At 30.4% G+C, this 23,984-nt stretch overlaps 1 protein-coding gene across 1 annotated transcript; it reads left to right on the top strand.

The window, feature by feature from the left end:
* The first annotated feature begins 1,400 nt into the window (after positions 1 to 1,400).
* LOC143078619 (uncharacterized) lies at positions 1,401 to 23,025 on the top strand. Its single transcript, XM_076253472.1, has 5 exons — positions 1,401 to 1,495; positions 17,502 to 17,573; positions 18,760 to 18,911; positions 21,507 to 21,608; positions 22,189 to 23,025. The coding sequence occupies exons 1-5, from the start codon at positions 1,401 to 1,403 to the stop codon at positions 22,338 to 22,340; spliced, it is 573 nt and encodes a 190-aa protein (XP_076109587.1). The 3' UTR covers positions 22,341 to 23,025.
* The last annotated feature ends 959 nt before the right edge of the window (positions 23,026 to 23,984 follow it).

Here is a 23,984-nt window from a genome sequence, read left to right on the forward strand (position 1 = left end):
TATGGTTGACAAACGGACATAACATACGAATGAAGAAAAATATTGTTCTACTTGTTTCATAAATATTCATATATTGTAACAAAATTCTGCTAGTAGCAGTCAGCTTAGTTGTTTCATCATTTTCGCAAACAATTTCACTTATGTTTTATTTGCTTATCATATGGCCAAGGTGATTTTTTTTAAATATGAAAGTTTTTGTACAATAAAATAGAGTTTTAAATAATTGAAGAATAATATAGCCTTCTTAGTGGGTTTATATATTGTTATGCGTTTACTTTTCAACATTGGCTAGAGGTATAGGGGAGGGTTGAGATCTCACAAACATGTTTAACCCCGCCGCATTTTGGCGCCTATCCCAAGTCAGGAGCCTCTGGTCTTTGCTAGTCTTGTATTATTTTAATTTTAGTTTCTTGTGTACAATTTGGAAATTAGTATGGCGTTCATAATCACTGAACCAGTATATATTTGTTTAGAGGCCAGCTGACAGACGCCTCCGGGTGCGGGAATTTCTCGTTACATTGAAGACCTGTTGGTGACCTTCTGCTGTTGTTTTTTTTCTATGGTCGGGTTGTTGTCTCTTTAGCACATTTCCCATTTCCATTCTCAATTTAAATTATATGTACATTTAGATTGTTTTTAGCATGTTTTATAGGCTATTTATCTGTTTGACAGTCCGTACTTTCCTATCCGTACCGCCCATAGGTCAATTATTGTAGTGTTTATCAATAAAGATTTTGCGCTCGATCTTTTCAATTCAGTTTTATGGAAATACGAACAGAAATGCATATGATTTTTTTTTGGACCACTTGATAGATATAAACCTATGATTTCTGAAAAGGTATCACTGTAATTGATTGAAATTTTCCTTTGACTCAAACTTTTTAGATTTTTGTGACATGTTCATCCCCCTTTTTTGCAATGTTTTGTATAAAATAAATGCAGATTGTTGCCATGGGTTCACCCAAAAGGGATTATATTTCATCATTATGACCATTAGAAATCAAATCTCTCTCTCTATAAATATATACATACAAAACACAAATATCAAGCCTTATTTGTTGGAAAGGAGGGGAAATAGGGTGTTAAAAATTATAAGTGTCAATTTAAGTTTTTTTTACCTAACTGTATATTGCTACTATTACTTGTGCGTTGGAATAAACACGGTTTTTGGGAGAACAGTATCATAGACTGTAACGTACAAAGATATCTTACAAAAACGGCCAATGATTGTGAACTTTACACAGTACATGTACTAAACAGCTGAATTTGGTATGTAGCTGTTTATCTCATTTTATGTTTGATCGATTTTCTGATAACACTTACCTATAAAAAAAAATGAAATATTCAATCGAAATCATTACTCCAAATGTTTAACAATCCTGATACATTTTAACAACAAAATGTGTTGTTGTTTCTTTACTAGTTACCTAAACAACAATGAGCTGACATCAATCGGAGAGTACACATTTGTTAATCTTCCATCACTTTATTATCTGTAAGTATCTTATATTCACTATAATTTATGTAACAGAATTCCAAAATTTTAAAGAAAGGCAAATAATTTATCCGATACTTGACAAGAGCAGCAGCAATTTTTAAATGTTTAAATCTTGTAAATGTGTTGGAATGAAAAAAATCAAGACAACAACAAAGACACAAAAATCTGAGAAACATCAAACGAACTGTAATTGGAGCAACCGGGAGCCTTAATAGGGAATAGCACAGTGCATGCGAGTTTATAATCTGTCAAAAAGTCAGATTCGGGAATATAACACATTATACATTGTAATGGATGATATAAAAAGAAGTTTTCATTCTAAATTTACAAGAATGTTATGTCTGGGCCAGTCTTGTTTTTTTGTTGTTGTAAAAATACAATATCTGTGTAGTATGATCATGGACTAGCATAACCTATTAATGTGGTCTTATTTATTTTCGTCTGTATCAATTTTTTTTATAAAATGAGGAAAAACTGAAATTTCCTTGTATTCAACACTATAAATTTAAACACAGATGCAAAGTGTTAGTCAAAATTAAATGGAATGATCTACGTATAAAGATACAAATATTTTGTCCTAGAAAAAGATAAAATGAAAATTCTCTGTAATTGACGTCATCAAGCTGTTTTTATCAGCTCACTGAAAGACCGCTAGAGCTTTACCTATCACTTAGCGTCCGTCATCCGTCGTCTTTCGTCGAAGTCGGTTTATTTTTTATTTTTACAAAAATCTTCTCCTCTGAAACCAGTGACGCACACTGAATTAGACTTTTCCTGATTTATCGTTATTGTATTTTGATTACAATTCGTGGCCGATGACTGTGTCTACATACATGGAAGGCCGACATTAATGAAATAAAATATAAGGGTAAAGTGCAAGTTTGCCTACTATTTTGAAACTCCTGGAGCCACAATGATAAGAGTGATGAACTTTAGTCCATTTAAGTTAAAACTGTCAGACGATTTCCTTTAAGAATTGTTGCCCTTGAATAACGATTTTTTTGCATTTTAAAATTGTTCCCTATTATCATGAAAAGTATATAGACGGACACTTTAAATAGCAAATATGATCAGCTAAACAAAATAAACGAATAAGTCATTAAGACCAAAACTGTCAGACGACTGCCTTTTCGAGTTATTGCCCCTAATTGACAATGTTATCCAAATGTTTGCGTTTTTGTCTAAAAATCTTGAACTGTTATTAAGGAAACTTTGAATAGCACAAATCATCGGTATGGCAACATTACAAATAAAACTAGCTATCGGACTTATTGTTTCTTATCTTTAATGACTTTGATGCTGTTATCTCAAAAACTTTAATTGATAGATGAAAAATTTAGGCAAAAAAAAACAATTAGCAGGATAAGATCTACAAATAAGTCAAGATGACTGCAACTGTAAGTTAAATCTAGACAATGCTAAAGGTGTTCCCATTTAATGACGATTTTTACTGAAATGTCCATAGTTTAAGAGGCAGATGAGCAACACAGGCTCATTAAAACCTTAAGTTTATTTGTGGCGTTAAAAGAAAACAAAATATCAGACAATTAGCATTTGTATATGAAAGTAAGTTTTCGCCTCTCCCTGCACTACAAACTGCTCAGAGTCTGAATTGACCAGTTTTTGTCCTCGACCAGTAAAATCAAGCACACATTTTACTCGACTAGTCTCGACATTGTCTCGACTGTACTTAACTGTACTTAAGTGTACTCGACTAGGTCTCGACTTTACTTAATTAGTCTGATTCAGTACTTGATGATCTTTGTGTAGTCTGAAATGGTCTTGACCAAGGCTCGACCTGTCTCGACCTGTCTTGACTAGTCTCGACCTGTCTCAACTAGTCTCGACTCAGTCTCAACCAGTCTCGACCTGTCTAAACTAGTCTTGACCTTCAAATTTAGTTTTGACCGGTGTAAATCAGCCCATCTAACTAAATTAAATATTGATCTTACAAAATTCAAACTTATTAGGTAGTTTGATTTATTGCTGTGAAATGAAAGAATTTAATTTTACAATAGGTAAAAATAAAAATTATTATATAAATTCAGATAGGCATCTTTAATTTTTTTAATAACTTTTTCAAATCAAGTTGGATTTTCATCAAACTATGCAGCTATTTCAGATATATATTAGGCTTACTGAATCCCAGGTCATTTAGTTTTTTGTTGTATTGCTGTAAAATTTAAGAATAAAAGTAATCTTGGTCAAAAAAGCTAGGATTTGCAATTCAGACAAAATAGAGATAGTACACTTTAATTTTTTTAATAACTTTTTCAAATCAACTTGGATTTTCATCAAACTATGTAGATATCTTAGATATATATTAAGCTTACTAAATCCCAGGTCATTTTATTTTTTGTTGTATTGCTGTCAAATTCAAAATTTAAATCAATCTAGGTCAAAAAAGCTAGAATTTACAGTTCGCACAAAATAGAGATAGTACACTCTAATTTTTTTAATAACTTTTTCAAATCAACTTGGATTTTCACCAAACTATGTAGCTAATTTAGATATATATTAAGCTTACTGAATCCCAGATCATTTTATTTTTTGTTGTATTGCTGTCAAATTCAAGATTTAAATTAATCTAGGTAAAAAAAAGATAGAATTTACAGTTCGGACAAAATAGAGATAGTACACTTTAATTTTTTTAATAACTTTTTCAAATCAACTTGGATTTTCATCAAACTATGTAGCTAATTTAGATATATATTAAGCTTACTGAATACCAGGTCATTTTATTTTTTGTTGTATTACTGTCAAATTCGAAAATTAAATTAATCTAGGTAAAAATAGCTAGAAATTGCAGTTAGGACAAAAATAGAGACAGTACACTTTAATTTTTTTTAATAACTTTTTCAAATCAACTTGGATTTTCATCAAACTATGTAGGTATCTTAGATATATATCAAGCTTACTGAATCTTATGTCATTTAGTTTTTTGTTGTATTGTTGTTAAATTTTAAAATTAAATTAATCTAGGTCAAAAAAGCTAGAATTTACAGTTCGAACAAAATAGAGATAGTACACTTTAATTTTTTTAATTACTTTTTCAAATCAACTTGGATTTTCATCAAACTATGCAGCTATCTTACATATATATTAAGCTTACTGAATCCCATGTCAATTAGTTATTTGTTGTATTGCTGTCAAATTAAAAAATTAAATTAATCTATGTAAAAAAAGCTAGAATTTGCAGTTTCGAACAAAATGGAGATAGTACACTTTAATTTTTTTAATAACTTTTTCAAATCAACTTGGATTTTTTTCAACTATAAAGCTACCTTGGTGATGTATTAATAATCATACCAGCCAAGTTTCCAAATGTCCATGGGGGTTTTGCATGTAAGATGGCTGCCACCCGTACGAAAAACATGACACGTACTCCAGCTGGACAGTAGCCGTACTGAGAACCGTACTTATAATAATCATTTGGACTTTTCTTTGAATGTCTTATAATAGATAACCCGGCTGGACTTTCAGCGAAATTAGCCGTAAACCGGCTCGAAATATTTAAATTAGCAGGAGTCCGGTTCAGAAAGTCCAGCTGGACTTTCATAAAAGTACGTCTAAAAAAATCCAGCCGGCATTTCTGGCAAAAATATGGCCTCTATAAAGTTCAGCTGGACTTTACAAAGTCCGGCTGAACTTTAAGGGAACATATATTTATTCTTTCGAGCTTCCCCCAGGCATGCTTGGGGGATGCTTGGAGCCTTTTAGAAAAGCTTATTTCATTAAAACACCATTAAAACCCCATAAATGTCAATCAGATTGAGAATCCACGCTGAGTTCAATCAGTAAAAAGCTCATATGAGCCTGTAAAAGATGCTTGTTTATAAATGTGATGTTTAAAAATATATTGGCAATACGTCTTTATTCTGTGTAGTTATTAATATTTTGCAGACATTTCAATGTCTTGGTAAAATGCCTTTTTCAACTTTCTGGATTAATTTACACTGCAAGCTATCAAACTGTGCAATACATTTGGTGGGGGGGGATATAAAAGAAAACTTTCGATATGTATATGAAATTAAGAAAATTAAATCTATATATTAACTTTATTTAAACCGAATAACAGTTAACATAATTATTCTGTTTTCAATTCTACAACATTTAATATCCCATGGAATGATGTGCATTTATATTGAGCTTTAATATATATAGGGCAAATAAACTGGTCTTATGAGCTTTTTAGAGAGCATTTGTAAATCTTTATTAGAATATATCGCCATGCATGTTCTATGATATAGCATTTAGCACTTTTTCTTGAATGTATTAAAGTGTACTATGAGTGAACTCTTACCACCGGAATTGTGGTTAATTGTATTTCGGTATTTGGAAGTAGAAGATTTAGTGCGACTTCGTCAAGTTTGTATTTTTTTTAAAAGTGTAACATTAAATCAACATACACTGGGATCTTTTCATTTGAGTAACATTCACATTACGGACATTGATTTGATTAATATTACAGAATCTGTTTACAGATTTTTGGACTTTGATATATTTCATTGTACATCTATAAATGGATCCTTTGCTAATGAAACAGGATTTTGTGAAAAATTCAAGAAACTAGTAAGTCTTAATATAGGCCATACTTCAGTTACTGACACTATTCTAATAAAACTTCTGGATTCTGCAATAAATTTACAATCATTGTACATAAATGATTGCTTGAATATCACTAATAGGTCTTGTTTACAAATATCATCCTTGAAATATTTGCGCAAACTGGTTATTGGATCCATAAACAACTTGATAACAAATGTAGGAATTTTGCAAATAGCAAATGGGTGTAGATTTTTAAGTATGTTAGACATATCAAATGGAATTATTATTTCTGGTGAGGACTTCATAGTAATTCTTTCATACCTGTTGAATCTTGAATACTTTGATGCATCATACTCTGTTATTTCTGATGATGTCCTTATTAATTCTTACAAGACACTGGCAAAATTGACAAACATTAGAATTATTATTTTGTGTTACACACTTGTTACTTCCAATGGAAAAAACTATATAGAAAATAAAATACAGAATGTCAAAGTTCTTATAGATCCGAATACACTTGGGTAAATAATGGATAGTGTATCAAGTGACGATGAAATTGACTGGATGTTCGATAAATCTAACCAAACGCCAGTCAAGCAGTTGGAGGAAGCTACTTCTACAGAAAAATCAACCCCATCTGCTTGGATTTTATCTAGGTCTGGTAATACACCAGACACACCATATAATCTTAAATCAAACACTGTATCATCGCTCAAACATCAGCGAACTGAACCTGGAAAACGTGGGAGAAAATCGCTAACTTCAATGTTTCCAAATATCGTACCAACTGCAAAAGATTTCATTGAAGAACATGGTTACCAGGCAGATTCGCGTAGACGTTGTGATACAGCCCGATCTTCCGGTGTTACATTAGATCAGATAAAAAATAAACTTGTGGATAAGATTCCAGGTTTAAAGGAAAGAGGAATCCACAAAACCACAGTTCATCATATGTTAGCTCCCCCAGATAAAAGATTAAAATCATCATCGACAGTTTATAAACAAGAGATAGATGCTAAGCTGTGTAGTAAACAAAACAATATTAGAAAGGAAGATGCGAATTCTCACTTTTATTCAACCCGTGTGAAATACTCGATGGAATTTGCTTCAAAGTACTCAAATGACTGTGTTTTATTATCTTGTGACAATAAAAATAAAATTCATATAGGAACACTTGCAGTAAGTAGATATCATCAGCTACGTCGGTTTTATCCTTCTGGTGACAGGCCAGATTTTCCTGACCATGATTTTCCTTATAAGAGCATTATGATTTAGTATACAATATAAAATAATAAATATTAAAAAAAAAAGTATGAAAATTAAGAGATACAAAAATGAGATATATTTAGTTTTAATACTTGATTTATAAGATCAAATTATTTCATGGGCATTATGGGGAATGCCTTTAAACAAAAGAAAGAATACATATCGACTTTTTTCTTAAAAACAAATAAACATGCATTTATACAAATTCCAATATATATATGTATGCGTGTCTGTCAACTTTCAAATTAAAAATTGTGAATCTTTGCTGCATAATTAATTTCTCTTTAGGATATTTTTTCCTGAATCTCTCTGTTCTAGTATTAAATGTTCTATTTAATACAAACATAGGTTTATAGATGATAAAAATGTCCACATAGCAACATTTAAATCAATTTTATCCAAAACTATAACCTGGCCTGTTCCTAATTGTGTCCAACATTAATGATACCATTATCATAATGGTGATTTTGATTTGTTCTATAATTTAATACTTTTTTATTTAAACGAAGTTATCATTATGTCCTGTCCCAGTATAACATTGAAAATTAAAAGAGTGTGAATCTTTACATATTTTTTCAAGAGTTTAATTTCTAAGTATTTGCAGGGGAGGTATGAGCTAATGTTTTGTAGAGATATTATTTAAAGGGAACATATATTTATATATATATATATGAATTTCATTTTGTACTAACCCTTTTATTTGAATTAATGAATAATTATTTATGACATCTTGGTGCTCCAAATATATATGAAATCTTATATTAAAATGTTTTAGACCTTGTCGCAAATTAAAATTCAGTTCAAGAGAAGTCTGAGTCTGCTGTCAGAAGATGTAACCAAAGAAAATAAACAAAATGACAATAATACATAAATAACAACAGACTACTAGCAGTTAACTGACATGCCAGCTCCAGACTTCTATTAAACTGACTGAAAGATTATGATTTCATCATATGAACATCAGGCACAATCCTTCCCGTTAGAATATCACCACTTAAAAATTATGGCTTGAAGATGTTATCAGATTATTAATGACTTGAAATTAAAGTTGACCATTTGGAATAAAGATCTGTCTATGTAGCTACTAAAAAATCAAACGAATCTGAGGTTAACATTATTTCAGAGCTTAAATCCCCAAAAGATTCATTTAGCTCAAATTTTATGCTGATTAATAGACTCATTTTTGGTAAATACCTAAACAAATGTTATATTGACCTATAAATCTTTTCCAGTGATTACACAGCTGTGCTAAGTTACATTCCCTGCTAATTTTGTTATATAAAGATAAAATAACAACTCTCCACTCAGGATGTACAAATGTAAAGCAATTAAAGGTAACCATATAGCCTTCATCCCAAAGCAAAAGCCAACTCCACAAAGTGAGCTATAAAGGGCCATAAAATAATCATGATAACCAATTTAAGATAATTAAAACAAAAAAAAAACAAACTGATAAATAACTAGAAACATATATTATGTGGCAGATTGCAAGTCAAATCCTAACCTGGGACAGTGATGTAACAGTACAGCATGATATAAGAACCCGCTTAACTCATCAGATCAATGAATATCTAACACATACATGTAGACCAGCAAGATAACATGAAATTGTATCACAAGGTTCCATACCACAAAAGGAAGGTTGAGATAAATTCCCCCCCCCCCACCCCCTTCCTGTTTGATAAATTGTAAACGGTTGAGATCCCCACCCCTAAACCATATATATTATTGTAGGGGAAAATAAAACAAATCAAATGAAATATAGGGGGGGTCACCCCCACCCCTTCCTGTTTGATAACTTGTAAACGGTTGAGATCCCCACCCCTAAACCATATATATTCTTGTAGGGGACAATAAAACAAATCAAATGAAATATAGGGGGAGTCCCAGGGGTCACCCCCACCCCTTCCTGTTTGATAACTTGTAAACGGTTGAGATCCCCACCCCTAAACCATATATATTATCGTATGGGTCAATAAAACAAATCAAATGAAATATATGGGGAGTCCCCGGGGGTCACCCTTACCCCCTCCTGTTTGAGAACTTTTAAACGGTAGAGATCCCCACCCCTAAACCATATATATATATTCTTGTATAGGACAATACAATTATTTCTTTGCTTTTTCTTTTGTACATAAAATGTTGAGTAGACTTTTTGTTTGTTTAGCTTTCATTATTTTATGCATGTCTTTTCTGAAGATTTATGGAATATCCTTTGATATTGTTCAAAATAAAGGCATGTTCAGAATATGTGGATATTTTTAGAGAAATATAAAGTAGCATAATTGTTCAGTAGTTTTGAAGTTTATATCAACAAAATTCTTTATTTTTTGTTTACATTTTTGCTCAGGTGTTTATCATTGTGCAACAACTTGTGTTTAGGAATATTTTTGCAGACATTTCAAAAGAGTTCTTTTTTTCATATTTCCTAAATTAATTCAAATCAAATAGTTATTGAATTACTTCATTGTTTTATGAAGTAACAAATTATACTCAAAAAGGGAACTTTTCCAGTGTGACAGTACCAGCCATCAACTGGTTGAAAAAGTAAAATCCACATTTAATAGATAGAAAGATATATGTAGTGTGCTATTTTCATTTGCATGTTTCACTTTACTCATTTGGAGTACTTTGAATATATATATATATATTCTGAATTCATTCTTGAGATTTTTTAAAATTAAAATATTCATAGTTTTGCAAGTACATTTGAAGGAGATAGATTTTAGTGGTAGATGTACATTGTTACAGGTGTTGGGTATTATTAGAAGAATTAGTCAAGGTTATTAGATATATGTAATTGATTTTGTTGTTTATTTAAGAATTGAATGCTTCTTTTTGTAAATTTATTGGGGTGTAAAAGCGTTGACCGAAGTACCTTTTGTATGAAGCGCGGAAGCGCTTCATTCTAAAAATGTACTTCGATCAAGGCTTTTACACCCCTATAAAATTACTAAAAGAAGCATTCAATTCTTATAATTACATTTTTTGCTAGAATCATGAGAAAAAACGATTTTATTTAATATTTCTAATATTTGCCTGTGCACTTTTTTGTGTACGCACGTGCTATCATGAATGTTACATCATTGTGCTATGAAGAATGACGCTAGATTGCTGTTAGCCAATCAAATTAGCGGATTATATTGAAATATACATGTAATGTAATTATTCAATAATATATGTTATAAACTAAATATGTTCATTTTTATGAAATGCATTTTTAAATAGGAAAGTGAAATTGTCATTTTTTTTTGAATTCACAAAAGAGTAGTTTTTGATGTTTGAATGTGAAAATCTCTGCTATATGTCTGCATTATTATGCCATTATACATTGTATTTGATGGAACTGCTCTTGAAATGATTCAAGGGTATAAATATCAAATAAATACTAACATAAATTTATAAAATTTTGTGAAAATTTCTTACTGACAACAAACATTGAAGCAAATAGTGATTTCAGAAAATGTTAATTTTCAATAATGCTGCTATTTTTTTGTGATGTTGCAATTTTCACAATGATAAAAATGTGTAAAAGTTAATTGTGAAGAATATAGGTAAGCTGTACAACATGTATTATTATAGAACTGCATGTGATATGAAAAAGCTGAAGTTAAAAAATGAACATGTATATGCTATGATTGTATCTTGGAAATAAACAATGAATATGAACATGAATATCAGTTTTTTATTAACCATTGAAAAAAAATAAAAATAAAAAGCAGTTTGTATAAAAAAGAAGATTTGGTGTAATTGCCAATGAGACAACTCTTCACTAGAGACCAAATGACACAGAAATTAACAACTATAGGTCACCGAACGGCCTTCAACAATGAGCCAAGCCCATACCGCATATATAGTCAGCTATAAAAAGCCTGAAATGACAAATGTAAAACAATTCAAATGAGAAAACTAACGGCTTAATTAATGTACAAAAATATGAACGAAAAACAAATAATATGTAACACAGCATCAAACGACAACCACTGAATTACAGGCTCCTGACTTGGGACAGGCACATGTATCACTAGCGGATTTAGGGGGGTTTAGGGGGGGGGTTCGGGAAAACCCCCCCGCTTGGAAATCGTAAAAATGTTTTGACCAAAAATTTGTGAACTTACTGTACAATCTTTGTTCAATATCGATTTCCTTCAAACTTTGTATAAATTAAGCTAATTAACAAAGTGGCATGTTATCATAAGACTCTTGTTATATACACAATATCATAATCACATTGACCCCGGGGTATACCTGTTTAATGAGTCCTGGCTACAAATTTAAAGGATTAATGTATGTCATAATTTTTTTTGGTAAAAAAGGGGGTGTTTTTTTTCAAATTTCGTGCCGTATCTCTATTGCTTAAAACTTAACACGTTTATGTTGCGACTGGTTTCCATATACATCTTATATTTTAAAACTTCCTATTGAGCTGGAATAAGGAATGAGTCTGGATATATTAAGCATGACATCTTGTACAACCCCGTGTTATGCCAAAAACATTTATTACGGTTTTTCACAAGACTACGGGCGTATCATGCGCTCTTGGCGCAGCTGTTTATTTTGTTTTTTTATGGGTGACGTCTACTCTCTATCAAATTCACATACTGCAGTTTACATTTGTATTTGCTTCTTCTTCATTATCTACTTATAAGAAATGTTTAAAACATTTCGTTATCAAACAATTTTTTTTCTAGCATTTTCCCTAATTTAATTCCATTCTAATATGATTATTTATTTATATGTATGATTGTCGAGAAGGCCATATGTTAAGTTAAATTGTTAGAACTATAACAATCTTTTAATTAGTATTAAATAGAGTAGAGATCGTTTGCACACTATTTTTAATTGCAAGTAACTTTTACAAATTTATCCTGTTGTGATCTTTGATCAAATCATCGTCTGCTAATTTTTGACATGAATTAATACATGTCTAGGTAAACAGTTTACTTAAATTGTATCTCTATCATTTACTGCGGTCAAGCAAAGTTCAATCCTGTATGCATCGCAGCTAGTTGATGAATTACTTTTATTGCTTATGTGGTTTAGATGTGTTAAATGTAAAATCAGCTGCTACTTCATAACTAATCAAAACATTATTAAATGGTATATATATACATGAAATGATTAAAGAATATAAAAACTATTATAAAAAAAATCTACTTGCATGTAACAATAAAAGCGCATTTTAAACTTATTGAATTAGTTATCAAATCTTTGTTTTTGTAATAAATATAACTTGATTGTGCACTAGCATTACATTTTGGAGTGTACGAATCATAAAATATTCTTTGTAAAAATGAACATTTGCAATTTCAAAACAATTCATATGCAGCTTATGTTTACTTAATACTATAAATAACAAGCTTTTTTATGAGCTTATAAAAGCTCTTATAAAAGCTCTTAATAGTAAACTCACAGTTGATTTGCTTTTTGATTGACATTTATTGGATTTTGATTGCTTCTTAATGGAAGAAGCTTCTCTAAAAGGCTCCAGGCATCCCCCGAGCATGCTTGGGGGAAGCTCACTAGAATAAATATATGTTCCCTAAGAAGTCCAGCTGAACTCATAAAAGTGAAGCTGGACTTCAAAAAGTTCTGTTTGACCTTTAAAGATGATCTCAGCAGGGGCTGATCCACAACAAATTAGGGGGGGGGTTCCACCCCCGCAGAACCCTCCCTCTTGATTACTTCTGCTTAGTTTTTCTTTAGATGGTCACCGGATTCTTCTGATTTGAAAGCATCCCTTGTCATGATCTGAAAATTTAAAAAAAAACAGGAGGCATTATGCATATACGCACTGCTTATTTCTTTTTCTTTTTTCTACTGTCTTGCTGGCAAAATCAAGAAACGGGGAATTGTGAAGCTAAATGCTTACTCCTAAAAGTGTGTGGTTATAATTATCATGATTATATATTAAGACTAAATAAATTTAAAGTGCATAAAATAAAGTAAAGCTTTGAAAATCACTCAAACTGAAATATTTTGCATAATTAAGTATTTAAAGTAGTTTTTTTAATTCTTTTTACTCTTCAAAAATAAAAATTAAGCTAATATATATATATATATTTATAATGTTGTAATCATTTCATTAATATGTTGAAGAAAAAAGCATATCAGATTGTACTTACCAGAATATGCAATCCAAAATTCATGCAAACAGCAATCTTCCTAAATTGAAATTGATGCCAGTCAGAAGGATCCATCTTCTCTAATATTATGTGAAGAGAACAAACATTTGCTTTACATCCAATGTAAATTTCTCATTTTGTTTAAGAAAGAAGACACATCTTCCTGTTTATTCCAAATTCAAATTTTGTTGTATTGCAATACATGAGGTTGTTTGAGGAGCTGTGAAAAAATTTCTTCTTATGACTTCTTGCATATGTCTTAATTTTGAATATGTGATATATTAAAAAAAAAGAAAATCAGTTATTAATTTGTTCAATTAAGAAATGTTTAATAAAAGTGATAGTTATTGCAGATATATGTATTTAGAAATGTGTTATCCTTCAAATGGCCCCATGATCAACCTCTGTGTAGATGCTACTTCCTGTGACCTGTCCAGACTGAGGTTAATTGAAAACAGATGGCACTCTCTACAAGACTATAATACTGCTATTAAATCACTGTTATGGCTCAAGTTTCTAATTGATATTAATTTAAAGAATAATGATAATTATTTATTTTATGCATTCATCTAATTAAATATAAATATACAAGAAAATGTATAAATTTAACCTATTAATAGATGTAATTTTGCTAGGGGTTTTATTTCATGAAAAAGTAAAAATGTTAAATAATTGTTGAAAACATATTAACTGGGATATAATTCAAAATTATATCACCTATATTAAATTTCAATTTTCCATTTAAAGTCTATTTTAAATATTTTATAATGGAATTGAAAATTTTTATAGGGGAAAAGATCACATCTGATAGTTTGAATTACAAAAAGTACAGTTGGACTTTTAAGAAAATACCGGCTGGCAAATAACCGAAGTATAAGAAAAAGTACGTGTACGGCTCAAGTCAGACTGAACTTTTCAAAGTCAGACTGGAATACGTCTCAAGTCCAGCTGAAGTCCAGTTGAACTCCTGTTGAAATTTTCGTACGGGCATACTCCTAAAAAAACCTCAAGGGGGGGGCTTTAAATACAGTGTTATGTTGTTTTTTGGCTTCTTTATACTTTTATAAGCCTTAATTCATTGTAAGATTAATTGTTTTGTTAAAATTGTGGACATAGTTCCTCTTCAAAAATTTCAATTTGGGAGCCTCCATGGGGGAAATCCCCCGCAAATAGTGACAGTTGGCAGGTATGTATTTATCTTACTAAATCCCAGGTATATATTATATAAATATATCAAAAAGTGATGAAACATTAAAGAAATTATTAAAATAGTTTTTTCTAATTTGTGGTGATTTATAAAGCAATACCTTCTGCTTGGGGCAAACTTATTAAAAAGATCACATCTACCAGAGAGTTTTAAATTCTAAATAACATTTATTCAAAGTTGCAACATCCTGTTAAATCTAAATCGCAAGGCTTTCTTAATTCACTAGATATTAAGTAATACACGAGTTTAAGAAAAGAAGGGCTTTCTTTTTACCTGTAAAACTCACATGCACTGATGTTATTAAACCATGTATAGTGCCATGTCATTAAATTTGACAAAATAATATTTTAAGATTTGATTTAAATAAATTTTTACTGTAACTTTGAAACACATTTCTTTTTTTAAAAGATTATCAAGGATTGTAATGAAAGTTCATGATATTAAATTTTTGCTTTAACAAAAAAAAGGTGTTTATTTGGTTTAAGCTGAAATGAAAAAATTATGAAGTCTTAAAAAAGACACTTTTTTTTTGTTAAAACAACAATATAATATCATTTAATATATGAAGAAAGATATATTTCTAATACCGTAGCTTTTTGACCTAGATCAATTAAATTCTTAAATTTGACAGAAGTACACAAAACTAAATAACAACCTATGATTCAGTAAGATCAATATATTCTAAAGATAGTTGATGAAAATCCAAGTTGATTTGAAAAAGTTATTAAAAAGATTAAAGTGTGCTATCTCTATTTCATCAGAACTGCAAATTCTAGCTTTTTTTACCTAGATTAATTTAATTCTTGAATTTGACAGCAACGCAACAAAAAATAAAATGATCTGGGATTCAGTAAGCTTAATATATATCTAAGATACCTACATAGTTTGATGAAAATCCAAGTTGATTTGAAAAAGTTATTAAAAAAATTAAAGTGTACTATCTCTATTTTGTCCAAATTGCAAATCCTAGCTTTTTTTATACCAAGATAACTTTAATTCTTAAATTTTACAGCAATACAACAAATAACAAATTGACATGGGATTCAGTAAGCTTAATATATATGTACATTTTTGTAAGATAGCTGCATAGTTTGATGAACATCCAAGTTGATTTGAAAAAGTTATTAAAAAAATTAAAGTGTACTATGTCCATTTTGTTCGAACTGCAAATTCTACCTTTTTTGACCTAGAGTAATTTAATTTTTAAATTTTACAGCAATACAACAAAAAACTAAATGACATGGGATTCAGTAAGCTTAATATATATGTAAGATAGCCGCATAGTTTGAAGAACATCCAAGTTGATTTGAAAAAGTTATTAAAAAAATTAAAGTGTACTATGTACATTTTGTTCGAACTGCAAATTCTAGCTTTTTTGACCTAGAGTAATTTAATTTTTAAATTTTACAGCAATACAACAAAAATCTAAATGACATGGGATTCAGTAAGCTTAATATATATCTAAGATACCTACATACTTTAATGAAAATACAAGTTGATTTGAAAAAGTTATTAAAAAATTTAAAGTGTACTATTTTGTCCGAATTGCAAATCCTAGCTTTTTTATACCAAGATAACTTTAATTCTTAAATTTTACAGCGATACAACAAATAAGGAATTGACATGGGATTCAGTAAGCTTAATATATATGTAAGATAGCTGCATAGTTTGATGAACATCCAAGTTGATTTGAAAAAGTTATTTAAAAAATTAAAGTGTACTATCTCTATTTTGTGCAAATTGCAAATCCTAGATTTTTTATACCAAGATTACTTTTAATCTTAAATTTTACAGGAATACAACAAAAAACTAAATGACATTGGATTCAGTAAGCTTAATATATATCTGAAATAGCTTCATAGTTTGATGAAAATCCAACTTGATTTGAAATACTTATAAAAAAAATTAAAGATGCCTATCTGAATTTATATAATAATTTTTATTTTTACCTTTTGTAAAATTAAATTCTTTCATTTCACAGCAATAAATCAAACTACCTATAAATAAGCTTGAATTTTGTAAGATCAATATTTAATTTAGTAAGATGGGCTGATTTACACCAGTCAAAACTAAATTTGAAGGTCAAGACTAGTTGAGACAGGTCGAGACTGGTTGAGACTGAGTCGAGACTAGTCGAGACAGGTCGAGCCATGGTCAAGACCATTTCAGACTACACAAGTAGTGTACATCAAGTACTGAATCAGACTAATTAAGTAAAGTCGAGACCTAGTCGAGTACACTTAAGTACAGTTAAGTACAGTCGAGACAAAGTCGAGACTAGTCGAGTAAAATGTGTGCTCGATTTTACTGGTCCAGCACAAAAACTGGTCAATTCAGACTCTGAGCAGTTTGTAGTGCTGTCAACATTTGCATCTCAAATGCAGAAGACAAATGAGTTTCCCAGATATAATGCAAGAAAGCTTTATTATCCTTTAACTGTACGTTCCTCTATTCAGCTGAGGATTGTTCACTTGAAAATTCAAAGTTGACGGACTTTGCTTTATTGCCATATTTAAAATGAATAATACCCATCATAAAATAGAATTTGTCTCATACAAAGACACACATCTACAGTAATGATTATGCTGTCCAATCGTGCAGTTTCCTAATCTATGGCGTAACATTCCATCAGAGCCTGTATATGAGGTAAATATTATGTATATACTACTTTAAAGAAAGTGATTTTCAACCATTAACGTGATAACAAATGTCAATTAATCGGCTTGTCCTTTCACCCAAGACGTTATGTCATTGTTATCAAATATAACGTCCAACATTTTTCTTCTACTGTTGAAAACTGTCTTTGATAGTCCCATTATCATAAATATGTTGAAAACTTTATTAACATATTTTCCAGACATTTAAGTGGAAACAACATTAGTCTAATTGAGGAAAATGCTCTAGGAAACTTATCTCAGCTATCAACGTTGTAAGTTTGTTAAAACAAAACATTCAAAAACACACACACAAACACTAACACTTATTGAGACTATGATGCTTAGAAATATGTTCAGCTAGTGCAAATGAGGAGAATTTTTCATAATAATGAGGCAGTTTATTCGTTCGCGTGATAACATAAGATTTAAGGACTATTATTAAATAATGTTTTGAATGTAAGCAGTAACAAGTCATCTTACGGCGTTCGACAATATGCAAAACTTGTACCATACCGTAAAATAAGCTATATGATGTCCAAATTACAAAATTACAAAATTCTAAACAATTCAACCATAACAAACATTTTTGTAAACAATTTTCGTGCATAATCAGTTATTCAAAGGTATCGCTCCTTTACAATGTAGTACTCTTGATCACAACACAAATATTTTAAGAGGTCTTAAAATAGGTTACAAAAAAGTAAAATCACAAAAATACTGAACTCCGAGGAAAACTCAAAACGGAAAGTCCCTAATTAAATGGAAAAATCAAATGATAAAAGACAACAAACGAATGGACAAAAACTGCCATATTCCTGACTTGGTACAGGCATTTTCTTATGTAGAAAGTGGTTGATTGAATCGGTTTCATAGCGCCAAACCTCTCACTTGGAGGACAGTCGCGTCAAATTCCATTATATTGAAATTGATGCGTGTGAACAAAATGTTACGAATAGGGGTAAAACAACAACAGGAACCCCACCAAAATCTTGGAGTGATTTTAGGTGGTCCGGAAGGATAAGCATATCCCGCTCAACATGTGGTAACGGTCATGTTGCTCATGTTAGTACAAAACCGGTAAATAGCCTATTTCGGTTGGTCACATTTGTGAAAAGGAACGGGAATCCCGGATTGTAGTTACGACATAAGGTACGGTACATATCCGATATCATCTGTACAATCTGTATCTTGCAGCTTTTCTAGGTAATTGTTTGCAATGTTTTATGAGATTCACATAGCGTAATATTAGCGTTTTTCTAGTTTCCTTGTGTTTTCGACATCAATCCAATTCAGTTTTATTTCTACATTTATTCAATTCTGGAAATAAATGTTACAATTAATGTAAAAAAACACCAAAATACCCACTTACTCATTAGGGTATTTCTTGTCTGCCACTATTACCCCTGAACTTTAACATCAGTTAATTATTAATCAATAAGTTACTATTTATGTTTGCAGGAACCTTGGTTCAAATCCAATTAACTGTGATTGCAGTGTAATTCCATTTTGGTCCTGGATAATTGAAAGACCATCTATTGAAACAAGTGCTCAATGTAGCGACGGAAAATTAATTATTTCTCTGAGATCCTCTGAGCTTGACAAATGTAATCGTAAGTAATATAAACAAAATAACACTTAGGATAAGTGATTATGTCAAGAAATAAACTAGTTAATTACTTTTAAATAAGAAATATCTATTCATAAAATATGTGTGTATTCTCTTGTAGAAAACATCATTGAAAGGTTCAAAGATCTTTACACCATTTACACACATGAACAATCAAAGATAAACACAAATATCATTTAGACAAGTATCGACACTATGAAAATAATGGAATAAATTATTTGTGGAGGGTCAAAAAAAATTCGTTGGAAATACTTGATAAATAGCATGCTTATATTGGTGATTTCTAATCTGTTCAAAGTTTTGATTTACCTATTGATCACTTTACCTCATGATATTGTTAAAAAAAATTCACACATCTAATTAGATGGGCATTTAAAAAGTCAGAATGCAAATATATGTGTTCAAACTCTTTAAAGTCAGTTTTAAGTAAAAATCAAACAAAGAACTTCGTCTATTGGACCTGCTTTGATACTATAATTCCCCTGAGTTTTTACTAGATAACATTTGTGTTCGATATGAAGACTCCGTATATCATCAAGTTATCGTGCACCACTTATTGCGGACCCGTTTCTATTTTGTGATCAGTTAAAATTTATTACCAAAATCAGCAGAGACCCATTGAAACAACATCTGATACAAATTCTGATAACACCTTAAGATATTTGAATGAGATACGGCGCTCAATGATGACGACTTCAGTATGTAACAAAAGAGATTTTCCCGGCTGAACTGACTTAAAATAAAGCTAATATTAAGAATGAAGACTGCCCTGTCATGAATATTGACATATCTATCTTTAACGGGTAGAATAAAACAAAAGTTATTGTTAATTATCCATTTTAGATGGTGACATTTCCTTGTCACCATCTTATGGTGATTATATATCTCAACTTGTTCGGTTCACTCGTTCATGTAACAACATATTTGATTTTAACGAAAGATATCTGTGTATTACTGAAACATTATTTCACTAAGGGCTTTGGTATCAAAAACTAGTCAAAACATTTACTAAATTTCTTCACCGGTATAAACACATCATTTGTAAAAATAAATAAACATGCAGACATCTTAATTACGTATTATAGTATTCTTTTATATGTCTTTTTTAGATATTCATTTGAAGTGACTCTGTGGTTACGTAAAACCACATACTTTGAACGGCAAAATTATTTCATTTATTGATATTACTTTTACTTAAGGATCTTGACATACTATGAATGACTAAACTATTTTATTCAATAAGACTACTTTTTCTGTTTAGTCTGTTTTTTATGATATACATTTGACGTGAAACTGTACTTATGTATCCCGTCATACTTTGAACCACACCATTATTTTATTTATTATTATTACTTTTACTGTTAAATCTGGTTTTTGTTATATCTACTTTACGTGAGTCTGCATTTATGTACGCCGTCATACGACAAAATTATTTTTATGTCTACCTGTGCGAATTTCAAACGCGCAATTTTACACCAGTAATGAAAACCTTCTATCATTTATGGGTAGACTTTACATAGATAAATTCAGCCGTATTTGACGTGAAACTGTACTTATGTGTCCCGTCATACTTTGAACCACACCATTATTTTATTTATTATTTTTACTGTAAGTCTGTTTTTTGTTATATCTACTTTACGTGAGTCTGCATTTATGTATGCCGTCATACGACAAAATTATTTTTATGTCTACCTGTGCGAATTTCAAACGCGCAATTTTACACCAGTAATGAAAACCTTCTTTCATTTATGGGTAGACTTTACATAGATAAATTCAGCCGTATAAGAAAAGCAAAATGAGAATGTGAAATTTGATGTATGCCTTTTTGTGCTACTTTGTTACATTTGTTGTTTATGTAGTGATATTAAGATGATAACACAATATTGACTGTTGTACCCCTATTTTTGACATGTTTACTCTTTGAGTATGTTTGTTTTGTTCATGCATCGTTGACAATGTAATGGAATTTGATGCGACTGTCATACAAGTGAGAGGTTTAGCTAGCTATAAAACCAGGTTCAATCCACCATTTTCTACATTAGAAAATGCCTGTACCAAGTCAGGAATATGACAGTTGTTATCCATTCGTTTGATGTGTTTGGACTTTTGATTTTGCCTTTTGATTTTTGATTTTCCTTTTTGAATTTTCCTCGGAGTTCAGTATTTTTGTGTTTTTACTTCTTATACGTTCGGGTACTTCACATTCAATATTTTATGGTAAGATTTTTTACAAAGCACAAAAACTCATAGTTTGCATCGGAAATACACATTTATTCTAAAACCAGCTGTTGGCATGATACGGGTTATGTTCTTCCCATAAATTCTATGACGGTATGATACTAAACACCTAACGGGCGGGATTGAACTCAATTTTTATATGATGAAGAGTTAATATTTCTATCAGTTTAAGTGTTGTAAAATAAACCGTTAACAACGAACATGACGAACATGCTGTAGCTAAAAATAGTTCCAGAATGCAAAAATGTCTTACTGCATTAACATATCTATTAATTTTGTAGTATTAAACGCATTTTTCATTATACTTCTTTTTGATTATGTTGATATAATTTCATTTAAGCTGATAATTGCAAATGCTTTAACGGTGGAAAATGTGTAACGAGCGGGGATGGGAAAGTTGTTTGTGACTGTATTGGAGAATGGACTGGCGAATTTTGTCTAGGTGAACACATTTTTTTAAATATTTATATATAGCTACTCTGAAGTTACCAATATTTTAATTAGAACATTCCTGATCACGATAAATTAAGAAAATTGTTTTAAACTTTGTTCAGCAATCAGTAATTTTCATCAGTAATGATAACAATAACAATTGTACACTTCATCGAACATTAAAATATTTATGGCAGTTAAAATCGAACAGAATGAATTATTTTAGCAAATTATGTTGATATGAACCATGTTTTTTTTTAAATGTAAATTACAATTAACATTATCAACTCTATTGGTTTTAGTTACACATACTTGAAGAACTATTCTTGTGAGCACACAAGTTTGAAAATGCAGAATATGAACAACAGACATTTTCATTTTTCATTCTACGTTGCTTATCTTTGTATTTAACTTGACATTTAAAGATAGAACAATAAATCAGTGAACCTCATAATGACCGGTTTTCAATTTCTGTCATTGGACTTCATGGGGATAATACTTTGATTTTATACATGTCACATCGCGTGTTAAGTAGCAAATCTCATTGGCACAGACAAATTGGCATTATGTTGTTATATATACTTCTATAGAAAGTCAGTGTATGACATATGACTGTGGATTTGGAAACTGCTTTGTAGAACCAATGAATGGAACAGCTCAGTGTGTTTGTGACAACAAAAAACCAACATATTGTCCTGGTAAGCAGTATAATTTAGGTGACACATTGACCAAAAAATTATGAAATGAAAAGCCTTGAAAATAATCGTTACATTTATCAGTAAAAGAGGCAAATATTAAGATATAGCGAAATATTTATGAATATGTTTAACTTAATGAGCGATCTTTCATTGTTCTGATTTATGCAGAACATTAAACTGAAAATTAAAATTTAAAAAAAAACCGCATATGTGATAAAAAGAGTACCAATAGTTCCAAGTGATATTTACATTTGAATGTGTTATTATAACATGCAAATCCCACTTAAATTATAGTTTTAATATGTCTCATTTTAAGATGAATAAATGTTATAATGTCATATGTACAAGATAGTAGGGTGTTATTCTCAATTTTTATTTGTAACGATGTATGTGCTTTTGATTATTGACCTAATCCTAAATATCTTATGATACAATATATAAAATACTATTTTTATATACGTGTCACCTACTAACATTAACAGCTTTTTTGTTTCATTATCAAATTGCATGTTTGTAGGAATATTACGTTAATGTTCTTGTCGTTATTAAACAATTATTAGAAAATATAGTCAAAATCTATCAACATACATTTTTTGAAAGGTGCAATGATTGTGTAAATATTATTTACTTAATGGAAAATATAGAATATTAGAAGCAGTTATGAGTTAATATCTGTTTTTCCTGCTGATTTGTTTTCGTTTGAATTTTCGTTTATAAATTCATTTATTAGGTCTTTCCACCTTTCGTGTGGAAAGACCTATTGATTTTGTTCTGATTATTTTTTTTTCTTCCGCCTAATTTTATTCTTGCGGTGTAAAAATGTTTCAAAAGATGTCGCTTAGTTTTTTTGTATATGAGATCATACAGTCTATACGCTTTTGAAACTCACCCTGTTTAACCGAACACTTTTCTTTGTAAGAGTTATCTCCCCAAACACTGTTTTTCTTGTTATCAGATCTCCTCCGCAACCGTAAAAGAAAGCGACAAATTTATTTTTCCAAATTGCTCGTTATATCCTCAGGATGTTACGTTTTATTTTGACCGAAGCTTTACGAAGACCTCATATGAGAGTAATTTCCCCTTTTGTATTGAAATAAGTGAAATAAATTTGTAACTGGAAAACCATAAGTGATAGAGGCCTAGGGTCTTTTGATTTGAGGCCCTTGCTCAAAAAGTATGAAAATGAGGTCAAGGTCAAGGGTCAAGGTCATGTTCAAATTTTTGATTTTGGCTTGTTATCTCTTATTTTCAGAAATCATACAAGATATCGACAAAAAATTTTCACACAATTGTGTGTTACGACATGTCGTAACACATAAATTTTACTCGAAAGGGTACGTAGACATTTGACGCGAGTTTTCCCCCTTTTTATATCTAATATCATACGTATGGTAATATAACTCATTAACAATATAAAGTAGAGGACTAGAGTCTTTTGATTTGAGGTCCTTGGTTTATGACCTTGAAATTGAGCTCAAGGTCATATGCTAATTAAACGTTCTAGATTTTGACCTTTGCTTTTACCTCATATGTACATATGATAAAGCCATGGGACTTTTTGCATTAAGTTGTAAGCAATGTGACCTTAAAAAACACAACCGGAAGTGACCTTTTGCAAACCGGAAGCAGCTATTTTGTACTAAATCAATGTAAAAGTATATAGAACCATATATTTTTGGAATCAGTGT

The sequence above is a fragment of the Mytilus galloprovincialis genome, chromosome 6 (assembly GCF_965363235.1).
Source record: "Mytilus galloprovincialis chromosome 6, xbMytGall1.hap1.1, whole genome shotgun sequence".
NCBI lineage: Eukaryota > Metazoa > Mollusca > Bivalvia > Mytilida > Mytilidae > Mytilus > Mytilus galloprovincialis.

Coding starts and splice junctions, on each gene's coding strand:
- LOC143078619 (XM_076253472.1), top strand. CDS start 1,401: ATGTGTTGTTGTTTCTTTACTAGTTACCTAAACAACAATGAGCTGACA. Junction 18,912..21,506: donor TGAGCTTGACAAATGTAATC/GTAAGTAATATA, acceptor ATTTCATTTAAG/CTGATAATTGCAAATGCTTT. Junction 21,609..22,188: donor GACTGGCGAATTTTGTCTAG/GTGAACACATTT, acceptor ATACTTCTATAG/AAAGTCAGTGTATGACATAT.